Consider the following 14,471-nt stretch of genomic DNA (forward strand, 5'->3'; position numbering starts at 1 on the left):
TCTCCTTCCCTCCAGCAGTGGACCGTGCTGTCAGTGAAATGTTTGCGGGACAGGGAGCACCATGAGCGGGCCTGAGCTCAGCGAACTCCCGGACGGCTCGGAGCAACTGGGTCCGTGTGTACTCACCCTGAGGCGGCGAGCGCTGCAGGCCGGCGAGCTGTCCGACGTAACGAGCTTCTCCGACGGATTCCTCATCAAGTTCCTTCGGGCCAGAGACTTCGACGTGGAGCTTTCACTAAAGGTACAGGGTGAACCAGAACATTCTGTTGGCCCGCTGAACTGAAGAGTAGCCGAGGCGATAGAAAGTGGTGGCGAGTTGGAGGGAAGTCCGCTTCACTTTGACTTTTTCAAAGTTCATGTTTCACTTGCTTTATACTGAACCATGTTGTATAGGAGTAGCCTAAACAAGCATTAAAGTGCATTGCGTGTGACGTGTTTAATAGATTAGAGTTCAGGTATCCTACATTAAGTGTTGTTGTTGATGTGTTTACACTTCAGAGCAGATCAGTAGCTATCATTGTTATTAGGTCATTGCTATTATTAATATTATGATGCCAGAGGTCCAAACAGTAACAGTTAGGTATACACTAAGTCCACTGGAGCTCATTCAGAATAACCAGTAGCCTATAGAGTTTTAGGATACTAATACTCTAGATACTAAAGATAGCCTACTAATAGTTGCCTTTAAAGATGAGCTAGTTGGACCTTTTCGGGTTGAATATGGCCTCAAAATCAACTCCCAAACCTACTGCCAGTTTCTAGAAGATACTTTCTTCAAGCAGTGGTACAGGAAAAAGTCTGCATCTTTCAAGAAGACCATGATTTTTATGCAGGACAATGCTCCATCACATGCATTGAAGTACTCAACTGCATGGCTAGCCAGTAAAGGCCTTAAGGATGGAAAAATAATGACATAACCCCCTTCCTCACCTGACTTAAACCCTATTGAGAACCTGTGGGCCCTGCTTAAACGGGATGTTTACAGTGAAGGAAATCAGTACCCCTCTCGGAACAGTGTCTGGGAGGCTGTGGTTGCTGCTGCACAAAAAGTTGATCGTCAACAGATCAATAAACTGACAGACTCCATGAATGGAAGGCTTGTGACAGTTATTGAAAAGAAGGGTGGCTATATTGGTCACTGATTTCTTTTTTAAATGTCGGAAATTTTTATTTGTAAATGTTGAGTTGTTTTATTATTCTCACTGTAACAGATGAAAATAAACAAGTGAGATGTTGTTTAGTTGCATAATAATTCTGCATACTAATAGTTACCTAATAATAGCAAAACATATATTCTCGTAAGAAATACAAAACCTCACTTTTACTTTCGTAAACATTCAGGTTTAGGTTCATTAACATTTTGGATTGACCGAGAGCACTGTAGTTGTTCAATAATAAAATGAATCCTCAAAAATACAACTTGCCTAAAAATTTTGCACACGGTGTATATAAAAGGCTGAGACAGGAGGAAGTCCTTACCTTCCTTAAGATGAGCTATAAGGAACAAGGAAACACAAGGGGAAACACTGTGTGGGTGGATTGAGGAAATCATGCTGTAAAGTCTTATCATGCTTTAAAGGTGAAGTCATAGGTTTCTGTTTAATGACACAATCACTTATTGTCAAAATCAGTGAATATCTCCTCCCGATCTGTTACCTGTCCGTACTGTGTCTGCGCTGAAAGAAAAAATCCAGTGTTAATACACAGCCTAGCAGTGGCGTGCACAGGTAGACCTGAAGTGGTGCTGAAGCACCTGCCCTTTTCCCCTGGCCCAATCAAGTGCCCTTTTGAAAAAAAAATCTGAAAGTTATTATTTTTTTTTGTTACAGTGTATGTGGCCCATGCCGACATTATCATCTATAAATGCTCAACAATTAAAAACGTTAGACAATAATGCCCCAATAAATATGCCCCCCCTCCTCCTCCTCCGCACACACTTCCTTTGTCAACGTGAACGTGCAGAGTGGACACAAACTGAGGCGCGTTGCCGCAGCAGTTCACAGCTGCTGCACACACACACACACACACACACCTACTCCCCGGCCTGCCCTGCCCCACCAGCGAGGTAACACATACATGAATGGAGTCAAGAGTGTATTGTTTGCCCTCTAAGCCTCAGTTGCCAAGCTATAACTTGCATTTATTTGTCTCTGTTATAAAGTAGCCTCTATCATGCAGCGCCACACAGCTGAGCGTAAATTAGCCGACTGCTTAACAAGCTAGCCCCAAAAAAAAATAGATATGACGTGATGAACACAACTAATGTCGGCGGAGTTTGTCATTGGTACAGCATGTGAATCTATCAGTATGCTGAATATTTAGTGTTGTTTAGGTTTACTTTAGGCTATACAATTAACACATGCAGTAATTTATTTGCTAAATGACAAACAGGCAATTCCTAATTGCCTGCAGAAAAAGTAGCCTTGTGCCTTGTTGTAATGTAACCAAGCAGTCTTATTTTATATGGTTGGTCTCTTTTTATTTACAAATCGCAGTATAATGCCTAGACAGGAGAGGTTAAAAAGGCAAAAGAAAGGGAGCTACAGCAGGCAGCCCAGGGGAGCAGCTCTCTGCTCTCCTGGATGAAAGCATCCACCAGCAGCAAGGAGGAAGATGAAGATGAAGGGTCAGAGTCAAGACCAGAGTCATGTTAACTGTTCAGGGCCTTTTAAAGCTCAGATTTTAATGTTGAACTGTTCCTCAAATGTTATTGAAATATCTTAAAAGCTGTCCACACATTTTATGTTAACTACGCAAAGTGGGTTGGTGGTACTAAATCAGTCATGAAGCTATATAAGCCATAAGTTATTTCTATGTTACAAGACTTGCAGTAATCGTGTATTTACCTTAATAGGATAATATTAGTACGGAGATCAGGGGCCTAACAAAGACTTCAAAGAGAGAATTCGGGATAAGGGATTATTTAAAAAAATCTGAACTGACTGTTTTTTTTTCAAACATGCACATTTTTTCTTTCTGCTTTTTGGTCATTCTGTGTCTCCAAATTATTCCAGAAAATAGTACTAAATAGCCCACACTGACACAGGTGATTTAGCCTTAGTTTTCTTCTCAAAGTGCACCAGATTGATGAATTTTACTTTTAAAGGTTCAAATTTTTCTTCCCCGGATCCCCCTAGAAGGTCCAGGGTCCCAAACACAGTCTCCCAAATTCCTTTGAGAAACACTCTATGTGTGGCCGGGTATTAAAAGTCATTAGGCCAGGGGGGGATTTTGTACAAGTACCCTTAAAATGATTTGGTCATTCATCGATAGAATATATATTGTGCCCTTTTTTTTGCACTGAGCACCTGCCCCCCAAAATGTCTGTGCACGCCACTGCAGCCTAGGCTCTGTAAACGAGTATGTAAACAAAAGAGGCACCAGAATCTTTTTTTAAGCACACACACATTACGGACAGGTAGCAGATTTTGACCAAAAGTGATTTTTGACAACAAGCGTTCTTTTCCAGAATCGCTGACTCCACCGTTTAAAGCTGGGGTGGAGGATGTGGGGAGAAAATGGCAGTTGGGATAGAGATTTGAATTCAAATACCTCAACCGCTCCACTTGTTCTCTTTGGTCCCTCCCCTATGGTCCCTCCCTAAAGGCCAGGACACACCAGTCCGACTACCCGAAAATGGAGTTTGCCGATTCAGGCTTTGTGCTACCCGCCTCACTTCCGGGCTTCACTGATTCGCTAGCCCTCCACCAATCAAATTGCTCAAACTGAAAGACTGCCCGCCGCCGATTGAACATGTTCAATCGGCTCAAAAGAAGCCCGACGACATCTACGACGACCGATTTCACGGCACACACCAAACAGATTTGTGTCCCCGCCCCCTCAGGACTCTAAAACGGCAATTATCGGGCCGGTGTGTCCGGGCCTTAACTTGCTCTACACCAACAAAGTCGTGCCAAAGTGAATGGACAGTCCCAACAGCCAATAAGAACAGAGAAGCGGAGCCTCGCTCTGATTAGTCAAAGTGTACTGCTCATGTTAATTTTGACCAATCAGAAATCACACACCCCAGCTTTAACAGACAGCTGAAATAATGAGAGAAGAAATGATGTCATGTGGGGAACTTATTTGAGCCAGTCAGATCTCTCCCTATGCTAAACTGGAACCGTTTCAGATTCATAACTGACATGTCACTGAAGGAAAACAACAGCTGTAAATCAATACTGATGTAATGGCGTTTAGCCGCATCTTGAGTTTGATAGCCCTGCTGTAGTTCCATGCTGGCTCTCTGCCACACTGTCATGGCTGACTGGGACACAGTTCATGGGATCAGTTTCTCCCCTTCCTTTCTACTATATGACCAGTCTAACCCTGAGTCCCAATCCCCATACTTCCCTACTATTTAGAATGCCAGAAAAAGATTTAGGATGTCCCAATACATGCACACCAATTATAGTATGCTGAAAATACATAAATGCCCCACTAACTCCAATTGAATATTTGACTCTTCCTTATCTGATTTTTTTTCTCTCTCCTGTGGCCCTAAAACTCTACTGTACTTTAGTATGTAGTGTAGTAAAAATAAAAAGTATGTGATTTTGAACGCAGAGTAAATGTGCAATGGGGAACATGACTTGTTGTGATATGCTCTTCAGAGGTAAGCTCAGGTGGAAGGTTTCAGGATACTCTAATGTCTTTAATCAGAAATACAGTCATATGAAAATGTTTGGGAACCCCTCTCAGCCGGCATTATAATTGACTCTGCTTTCACAAAAAAAATATAAAAGTGGTATGTCTTTAATTTACCAGGAACAGCTAAGTACTGGGATGTTTTCCAAACAAAGATTTTTTGAAAAGCAGTATTTGGTTGTATGAAATAAAATAAAATGTGAAAAACTGGCTGTGCAAAAATATAGGAACCCTTGTGCTTTTGTTGATTTTAATGCCTGTAAAAGCATGTAAAACTGATGACTTTAAACACAAAGTTGGTTGGATTATGTTGTTAAGCCTTGAACCTCATAGAAATGTCTGTTTAATCACGAGAAAATTTATTTTAGGTGCCTAAATGCAAGTTGCACTTCTCTTTGACTCTCTGCTGAAGTGAGACAGAATGGGATCATCAAAACAGCTCCCAAAAGATCTGAAAAACAAAGATTGTTCATTGTCATGGTTTAGGGGAAGGCTACAAGAAGCTTTCCCAAAGGTTTCAATTGTAGGGAACGTTGTCAGGAAATGGAAGGACACAGGCATAGTGGCAGTTAAACCCAGGCATGGCAGACCAAGAAAAAAACAGGAGCGGCATAGGTGGAGGATTGTGAGAATGGTTGCACACAACCCACAGATCACCTCCAAAGACCTGCAAGAACATCTAGCTGCAGATTGTGTATCTGTACATCGTTCAACAATTCAGCGCAATTTGCACCAAAACATCTGCTTTTTATAAAGACCAAATAACTTAATTTTTGTCTCATCAGTCCAAAGCATTTTCTTCCAATATGAAGCTGGCTTGTCTAAATGAGCTTTTGCATACTCCATGCAACTGTATCTGTGGCGTGGGCGCAGAAAGGGCTTCCTTCTCATCACCCGGCCATACAGATGTTTTGGTGCAAATTGCACTGAATTTTAGAACCATGTACAGATACACAATCTGCAGCCAGATGTTCTTGCAGGTCTTTGGAGGTGATCTTTGGGTTGTGTGCAACCATTCTCACAATCCGCCGCATATGCCGCTCTTGTACTTTTCTTGGTCTGCTAGACCTGGGTTTAACTGCAACTGTGCCTGTGTCCTTCCATTCCCTGACAACGTTCCTTACAGTAGAAATTGACAATTGAAACCTTTGGGAAAGCTTCTTGTAGCCTTCCGCTAAACCATGACAATGAATAATCTTTGTTTTTAAGATCTTTTGGGAGCTGTTTTGATGATCGCATTCTGTCTCACTTCTGCAGAGAGTCAAAGAGAAGTGGAACTTGCATTTAGGCACCTAAAATACCTTTTATCATGATTAAACAGACCTTTATATGAGGTTCAAGGCTTAACATCATAATCCAACCAATTTTGTGTTTAAAGTCCTCAGTTTTACATGCTGTTACATGCATTAAAATCAGCAAGACCACAAGGGTTCCCATATTTTTGCACAGCCAGTTTTTCACATTTTATTTAATTTCATAAAACTAAATACTGCTTTTCAAAAAATCTTTGTTTGGAAAACATCCCAGTACTTAGCTGTTCCTGGTAAATGAAAGACATACCACTTTTATCTTTTTTGTGTGAAAGCAGAGTCAATTATAATGCCGGCTGAGAGGGGTTCCCAAACTTTTTCATATGACTGTATGTATTGAAACTGGATGGAGGAGAACAGGACAGCAGTACAATTATAGAAACATAGTGTGATAACACCCAATTCTGACTGTCACTTGATGACTTCAGGCTAAGCACACAAGCCACTCATTCTTTCTGCTTTCTTTCCTCACTTTTCCGGCTCAGGAAAAGGTGACAGAAACCGTTCCTGTAACTGTGCCTCCATTTTTGATGAAGCAAAGGTTAGCTTAGCTCAAACACTGGTAGTCAAGGGGAGCAGGTCAAAAGATAAACTTTACAACATCACTGCAACAACTCCTGTGTGCTTGTTTGGACTTGTTTGTTTACCACGTTATGTTGCGCTCTATAATTAGGGATGGGACGATCCACTTTTTTTAGTTCCGATCCGATTCCGATACCTGGGGTTTGGATATCGGCCGATACCGATACTGACCGATACGATATCATAATTGTTATACATTTTTTTGTTGGTGGTGATGTTATGTATTAGGCTAGGAAGGCTTAAGCAATTCTAATTTAAAAGAGCAATAAATATACACAAATGCATATAGGTTTATCTTAAAGGCAGAATTATAGAGTCACACAAAAAAAATCCTTCTCAATGATCACTTCTGCCCCACTAGAATATGTGGTGGTCTGTTTGTCTAAACAGTCTTCCTCTCTCTGGCTGTATTTTACATTAGCTGAATTTGTCACAAGCCTCTCCACTTCCTTGACTTGGATTAGCTTTGGTTAGCTCACTGGCTAACAAACTGATATGTACTGTATGTCAAATGTTAAAGTGATGTCCTCTCTCCCTCCACCGAACGTCGGCGCATGTTCGCTCTTACAAAGTAAAAAAAAAAAAAAAAAAAAAATTATAAAAAAAAAAAAAAAAAAAAAATCGGATTTTAATATCGGAGCTGTCAGTCCGATATCCGATACGCAGATTTCGGCCATATCGGACCCGATACCGATACTGGATCGGATCGGCCCCATCCCTACTCTATATTTCTATACTTTATGTCATTTAAAAAAGACATATATACTGGAAGGAAACCAGGAAGTGCCTCTGACGGTCACGTATTTGGATGTAAAATGACATAGTGTAGACATGTTATCCAGCGCAACATAACATGGTAAATAAACAACAAGCTTTTGTAAAGTTTATCTTTTGACCTGCTCCCCTTGACGACCAGTGTTTGAGCTAAGCTAACCTGGATGACGATCTTTGCCCATTTGTTATATAAAAAATTCACGCACCGTCACAGGAATGGTTTCTGTTGCCTTGTCTTTAGCCTGAGAGTGAGGCAAAAAGCTAAACATTTAAAATGTTGAACTATTCCTTTAAAGCATATCCAAATAAGGTTATTATAAAATTGTGTGAAAATTCTACTGGACATTAAATCATAAACAAGTAAAACAAGTAACTTTGGTAACCAAAAAGACAGTATTTGCCAGGGGTGCAGAGCATATCAATGTTTTTGGTCTGGTCTGAACACAGTGAGCCATAACAACGTAGTGAGATGAGACTTTACCTACAGATGACCTGGCAGGGTCTTCTAACAGGAGACACAGCTCAACTAGTGATAGACAGACACATAAGACAGAAAGTGTCATTGTAATCATTTATATAGAATCATATATCTTCACGGGACTAAAAATGTAAAAATAAACACCAAGCACTTACTTACTTACTTACTGCCCTTTATGCCTAGTGGCATGTAGGGCAGCAACAAAGGATCTCCACTCCTGTCTGTTTTGGGCGAGCTTTTGGATAGAACTCCAGGTCTGCTTCATGGCTTTCAGTTCTTTCTCCACTGTTCGACGCCAGGTCTCTTTGGGTCGTCCTCTCTTTCTCTTGCCTTCAGGTGTCCAGTGTAGGGCGGTTCTTGTAATGTAATCCTGTTCTTTTCGCATGATGTGTCCAATCCATCTCCACCACCTTCTTGTAATAATGGTCTCTATACTTTCTTGGTTTGTCCGAGCAAGTAATTGCTGGTTGGAGATGGTGTTAGGCCAGAAGATACGTCAGATTATTCTGAGATTTCTTGTGTGGAATACAGAGATCTTGGAAAGGTCTTTCTCCGTCATCCTCCAGCATTCAGAGCTGTATAATAAGGTGGAGAGAAGCACACAGCATTTTATTTCCATAATGTTGTCTCCCTGCACATTTTTCTGTTGGCTTAAAGTGTTGATTTTGTTTAGCAACAAATAATCAAAGACACAAATGACACGTATGTAGGGCCAGACCGATATGGATTCTTATCGGGCTGATAACCGATTAATCGGCTGATTCAATTTGAATTTTTTTCCCCAAAAATCTATATTGATTTTTGTTTTGTTTTTGAACCCTTAAATATAGATATACTGTACATAACACATACTTTTTACTGTCAAAAACATGTACAGGAACTTTTTCTTTATTGTATTATGCATTGTCAAAAAAATTGTCTAAAGTGACATGGGGCAATTTTAAACTCAGACATTAACCATTTTAATCTTAACATTCATCATTAACAGTCAAGAGATGACCAATGCCTCTGCTATTGGTTGCAGGGGGAACTGTCAAAGTAGTGTAAATGAATCCAATGTATTACAACACACCTGCTGCTGTAAATAGGCAGATTTCACATAGACTTAATTATACTACCAAGCTAGTATTATTGCTATATTATTGCTACGATATTCTCTAAGATTGTTTAGCATTTACCATGAGGGCTAGCTTCATTCCCTGGTGTCCCTGAACGTTGCATGTGTCCCTGTGCAGATCTTATTGAACTACCAGCGCTGGAGAAGGGACAGTCCTGAGATCAGCCGCTGTCTGTCTCCCTCCTCTGTGCTGGGTCTCCTCAACGCATCCTACCACGCTGTCCTCCCACAGCGAGACCACACCGGCAGCAGGGTGCTCATATACAGGATCGGTCAGTATAAGTGTGTGTGTGTGTGTGTGTGTGTGTGCGCGTGTGTGTGTTTAGTTTTTATGTTCACTTTTCAGTTGTGTGTTTATGTGTTCTTCTCTTTTAAAAAAAAGTATTTAAAAAAGGAAATAAAATGGGAGCGCCCTTAGCTCAGTTGGTAGGGCGTCCCCCCCCCCCCCCCCCCGGGCTGGGCCCAGCAGCAAACCCGGGTTCGATTCCCGCCCGTGGTCGTTCTCTGCATGTCACTCCCCTCTCTGCCCCATTTCACCTCTGTCTCTCTGCACTATCAATAAAGCATAAAAATGCGCAAAAAAATATCTTTTAAAAAAAAGGGAAATAAAAAACTATTTAGAGCTACAACTCTTTAAATGTCAATTACAATTCTAGGTTCTAGCATAATGCTGCTTTATGGCAGATGTCAGTCCGTGGGCTGTATCTTGATTCAGGGTTTGCGGTCTACGTAGGCTGCATTTGAAGACCGATTGCGTCATAGCGGCGCGCAAAGGTTGTTCCATTTGCAAGGCTCCTTGCAAGGCTCCTCATATCATGGACCTAAATGCAGCCTTCATTTCACGGTTTTGAAGGCTGCATCAGATGTATCCTTCGCAGCCCAACATATCCCATGATTCATTGCGTTTTTTTCAGAGATGGCATAAAATAAAATAAAAAATAACAAAACAGCAACGTGTTGCTCCATCTTCTTAACTTTTATCTTCCTTTCTTTTTTTCTTGTACTTTTTTTTCTTTTCGTCTGGTAGACAACTTCTTTTTATTTTTTCCTCCGTTGACAGGGCTGTTTCTGTTGGCAGCAATCAGGGTTGCTAGGCAGCGAGTCGTCACGCAAGGCAACGGCTTGTTACGCAAACCGGAAATGCTCGTAAACAGAGCGAAATGGAGACCTGCGGAGACCGTCTCGTTTAACAACGCTCGTTGGCCTTGGAACCGGCCTTGGAATCGGCCTTCACAGGCTATAGCCTTCATAGACCGCGAGACCGCGTCCTACCAAGGAGGCGGTCTCTGTAACGGGATACAGCCCATGACAGTACAGGGTATACAGGGTATAGGGTAACATGGCTGTGTGTTTACTGGTCTGTGTACAGGACAGTGGAACCCAAAGGACTGGTCGGCCATCCAGGTGTTCCGGGTCAGCCTGATGACATCAGAGGTCATCTCCATGGAGACGGACACCCAGAGGCGTGGTCTGAAGGCCATATTCGACCTGCAGGGCTGGAGTCTGGGCCACGCCCTCCAGGTTAACCCCTCCCTGGCCAGAAAGATCTCCGCCGTGCTGTCGGTAGGTCACTCCTCTCTTTATTCGCTGTCAAACTGAAACTCAACTCTTCACATTCCATTCCAGAAGCGTTATTTGCCATATGCACAATTATTATAGCAGCAGTCACTGGCAATGCCATTCTTAAGTCTCAGGCTCCTCTCAACAATTCAATATTTATATTCAGATAGAGTGTAGCGATAGGGTGCACTGTATACGTATAAAGTAGAATGCAAAAAGTTTGGACGTTATGTCAAATGGGAATAAAACAGAATGTGATCATTTCCTAATCCTTTTCAACGTGTATTAAATATAAAACAGTACAAACGCATCAAATGTAGCTATTTGTTTAAACTGATAAACTTTATTGTTTTTTGTAAATACACACACATTTTTAAGGTTGTGCCTGCAACATGTTTCACAAAAGTTGGTTCAGGGGCATGTTTACTGCTGTGTTACATCACCCTTTCTTTCAACAACACTGAGTAAGCGTTTGGGAACTGAGGACATTAATTGTTGACATTTTGAAAGCAAAATTATTTCCCATTCCTGCTTGAAATACAACTTCAGATGCTCAACATTTCGGGGTCTCCATTGTGATATGTTGTGCTTCATAATGCAGCACATTCTTCAATGGGAGACAGGTATGGACTGCAGACAGTCCAGTCTAGTACCTGCACTCTGTTCCTATGAAGCCAAGCTGTATAAAGACGTGTAGAATGTGGCTCAGTATTGTCTTTCATAAGAAGGGACGTCCCTGAAATAGACGTTGTCTGGATGGCAGCATGTTGCTCTAAAACCTGTATGTACTTTTCAGCATTCATGGTGCCTTCATAGATGTGCAAGTTACCCATGTCATGGGCACTAACCCACCCCCATACCATCACAAACGCTGGCTTTTCAACTTTGTATTGGTAACAATCTGGATGGTCCTTTTCCTCTGGAGCCCGGAGGACACAACATCCATGATTTACAACAACTATTTGAAATGTAGACTCATCAGACCACAGCACACTGTTCCACTTTGAGTCAGTCCATCTCAGATGAGCCCAGGCCCAGAGAAGTCTGCAGCATTTGTGAATGTTGTTGATATTAGCTTTCACTTTGCATGGTAGAGTCTTATCTTGTATTTGTGGATGTAGAGATGAACTGTGTTTACAGACAATGGTTTTCTGAAGTGTTCCATGGCCCATGTAGTGATATCCTTTATAACATCATGTTATTTAATGCAGTGCACCTGAGGTCATGTACATTACATTGGTACTTTTTAATTTTGGACCTTGCAGAGATTTCTCCTGATTCTCTAAATATTTTAATCATATTATGGATTGTAGATGTTGTTTTTAAACTGTGGGACTGTTTTCCTCTGCAGTTCTTCACAAAGTGGTGAGCCTCACCCCATTATTGCTTGTAAAGACTGAACCTTTACGGGATGCCCCTTTATATCCATTCATGATAATATCACCTGTTACCAGTTAACATGTTTATGTCAATGATGTTACAAACAGGTTTTTTAAACATTCTACAGCTTTCCTAATCTTTTAATGCCCTGTCCCAACTTTCTTGAAATGTGTTGCTGTTATCAAATTCAGAATAAATATGTATTTATGAAAAACAATGAAATAGATAAGGGTAAACCATAAATATTTAGCTTTTGTATTGTTTCCAACTTGATTGTATGTGAAGACGGATTAACAAATGATCACATTGTGTTTTATATACATTTTACATAAACGTCTCAACTTGTGGTTGTACATAATACATTTAAAAGGAATGGTGCTTTGCTTGATACGGCCATCACTCTCTAAACAGGATCTATCCAGAGAAAGGAGAAGCTGAGGTCTCACCACATTATGACATTGTGTTACACCACAGGAAGGCAGCTGTCATGTTATCACTGCAACTTCCCATTCACATAAGGAACATAGCTTAGATTTCATCTTAACCATCTTCTGTTTGGTAGTGGCTACTTCTTTTAGTTGATACAAGTGTTTCAGCAAATGAGATATGAAATATGATGAGAATCTATATTCTACCACACTTCACTTAGTCTCATTTCATGAGCAAGGCTTAATATCAGAGCAAACAATTACTTTTGGGGACTCTGCATAATCAGCAGCTTATATCTGGTTCTATTCAACTTTTATGATCATAAGTAGTTTCTTGGTTATCCACTCATTTGTTTATATTATATAATATACATGTACATACAGTGTATATATATATATTATATATATATATATATTATATGTTATATTATCCTTGGCACAGTCCACACCGTTCAAATCTTTCACATAAAAAAAAAATGTCTTCTGCTTTTCAAGTTAGTATTTATATTTTAGATTATATATAGATACTATGGATATTGAAATGACCATTGTTAGCAGATCCATGCTGTTATATTGACCTGACTGTCTGACCAAGTAGTCAGCTTGCTCACTTTGCGTTTGCTACTGTGTGTGTGTGTGTGTGTGTGTGTGTGTGTGTGTGTGTGTGTGTGTGTGTGTGTGTGTGTGTGTGTGTGTGTGTGTGTGTGTGTGTGTGTGTGTGTGTGTGTGTGTGTGTGTGTGTGTGTGTGTGTGTGTGTGTGTGTGTGTGTGTGTGTGCGTTCAGGACTCTTTTCCGCTGAAGGTTAGAGGAATCCATCTGGTGAATGAGCCCATGTTCTTCCGGCCGGTCTTCGCCATGATCCGTCCCTTCCTACCAGAGAAGATCAGACAGAGGGTGAGTCTCCTCATCATCACACACACTCTTTATTACTAAGGTCTATCACACTCTTTATTACTAAGGGCTTTCACATTCTCCATTCTCAGTCCAAAATGGATCGAAATGACGTCACAAAATCTCTACATTTCGAAATTCTAATCTACGATTTAGCCCCGCCCACAGGGTCCAACATGTCATAGCCATATGTGCAAAAAACAAAGAGAGAAAGATTGAGAATGGAATAGACCTTAGGAATCTAACAAATCAAACTGAACAACGAGGATTGGGAGAATTGTAACACCGCTACTTATTTCACTAGGCTGTGTCTGCTCTCAGAGGGTCACACACAAATACTAAGTGGAGATGCCTTTTAAATGGCCTTTGAAAAAACAAGTCCTCTCTCTCTCTCTCTCTCTCTCCCTCTCTCTCTGTCTCTCTCTCTGTCTCTCTCTCTCTCTCTCTCTGTCCCTCTCTCTCTCTGTCTGTCTGTCTGTCTGTCTGTCTGTCTGTCTGTCTGTCTGTCTGTTTGTCTGTCTGTCTGTCTCTCTCTCTCTCTCTCTCTCTCTCTCTCACTGTCTCTCTCTCTCTCTCTGTCTCTCTCTCTCTGTCTGTCTGTCTGTCTGTCTGTCTGTCTGTCTGTCTGTCTGTCTCTCTCTCTCTCTCTCTCTCTCTCTCTGCCTCTCTCTCTCTCTGTCTCTCTCTCTCTCTCCTCTGCAGATCCACATGCATGGTGCTGATTTCCAGGAGACTTTGAGCGACTTCTTCTCTCCACACGTGCTGCCTCCAGAGTACGGAGGGGAGGGGCCTGGCATAGAGGAGGCGTGTCAGGACTGGACCAATCAGCTGCTCCAGTCAGAGGACCTCCTCCAGCAGATAGCCAACCACGCCACGGGTGACGTCACCATCACTCCTGATGACTGTTTGATATCAGAGGAAGAGCAGTGTACCGAACAGCTCTCAGAGGGATGAGGTTTGGATATCTGGGATCACACATACACACATGGCTGTTTTTTTTTTTTACTTCAACACACACTCTCTGGTGGCCATTTTTGTAGTCCTTGAATAGAAACTGCACACGTTGTTGCCTGCAAGAAGAGATCCGTCCATGAAGATTGAAAACATTCGATCCATCTCATTGACTTTGTTTACATTATGTTTTGCCCGTTAGCTAACTGTTGTCCTGGTTACGGCACCCATTGAAATTGAAAGTGTTTGACACAAATTGTTCTTTAAGGACACGCACAGCTAGCATATGCTTACCATGATTCCAGCTCTGCACCTTCAAGAGACTATAAGGAACTTTTATATGTTTGTGAAA

The 14,471-nt window shown here is 41.4% G+C and overlaps 1 protein-coding gene across 1 annotated transcript; it reads left to right on the forward strand.

Annotated features, from left to right (window-relative positions):
* Positions 1–61: 61 nt before the first annotated feature.
* On the forward strand, positions 62–14,411 carry ttpa (tocopherol (alpha) transfer protein; the record flags this gene model as incomplete). The annotated part of the gene is made up of 5 exons (XM_080033506.1): positions 62–241; positions 9,027–9,180; positions 10,278–10,471; positions 13,061–13,171; positions 13,871–14,411. 5 exons carry the CDS (start codon positions 62–64, stop codon positions 14,120–14,122), a joined length of 891 nt encoding a protein of 296 aa, XP_079889632.1. The 3' UTR covers positions 14,123–14,411.
* Between the last annotated feature and the right edge of the window lie 60 nt (positions 14,412–14,471).

The sequence above is a fragment of the Ammodytes marinus genome, assembly GCF_949987685.1.
Source record: "Ammodytes marinus genome assembly, chromosome: 9".
NCBI lineage: Eukaryota > Metazoa > Chordata > Actinopteri > Uranoscopiformes > Ammodytidae > Ammodytes > Ammodytes marinus.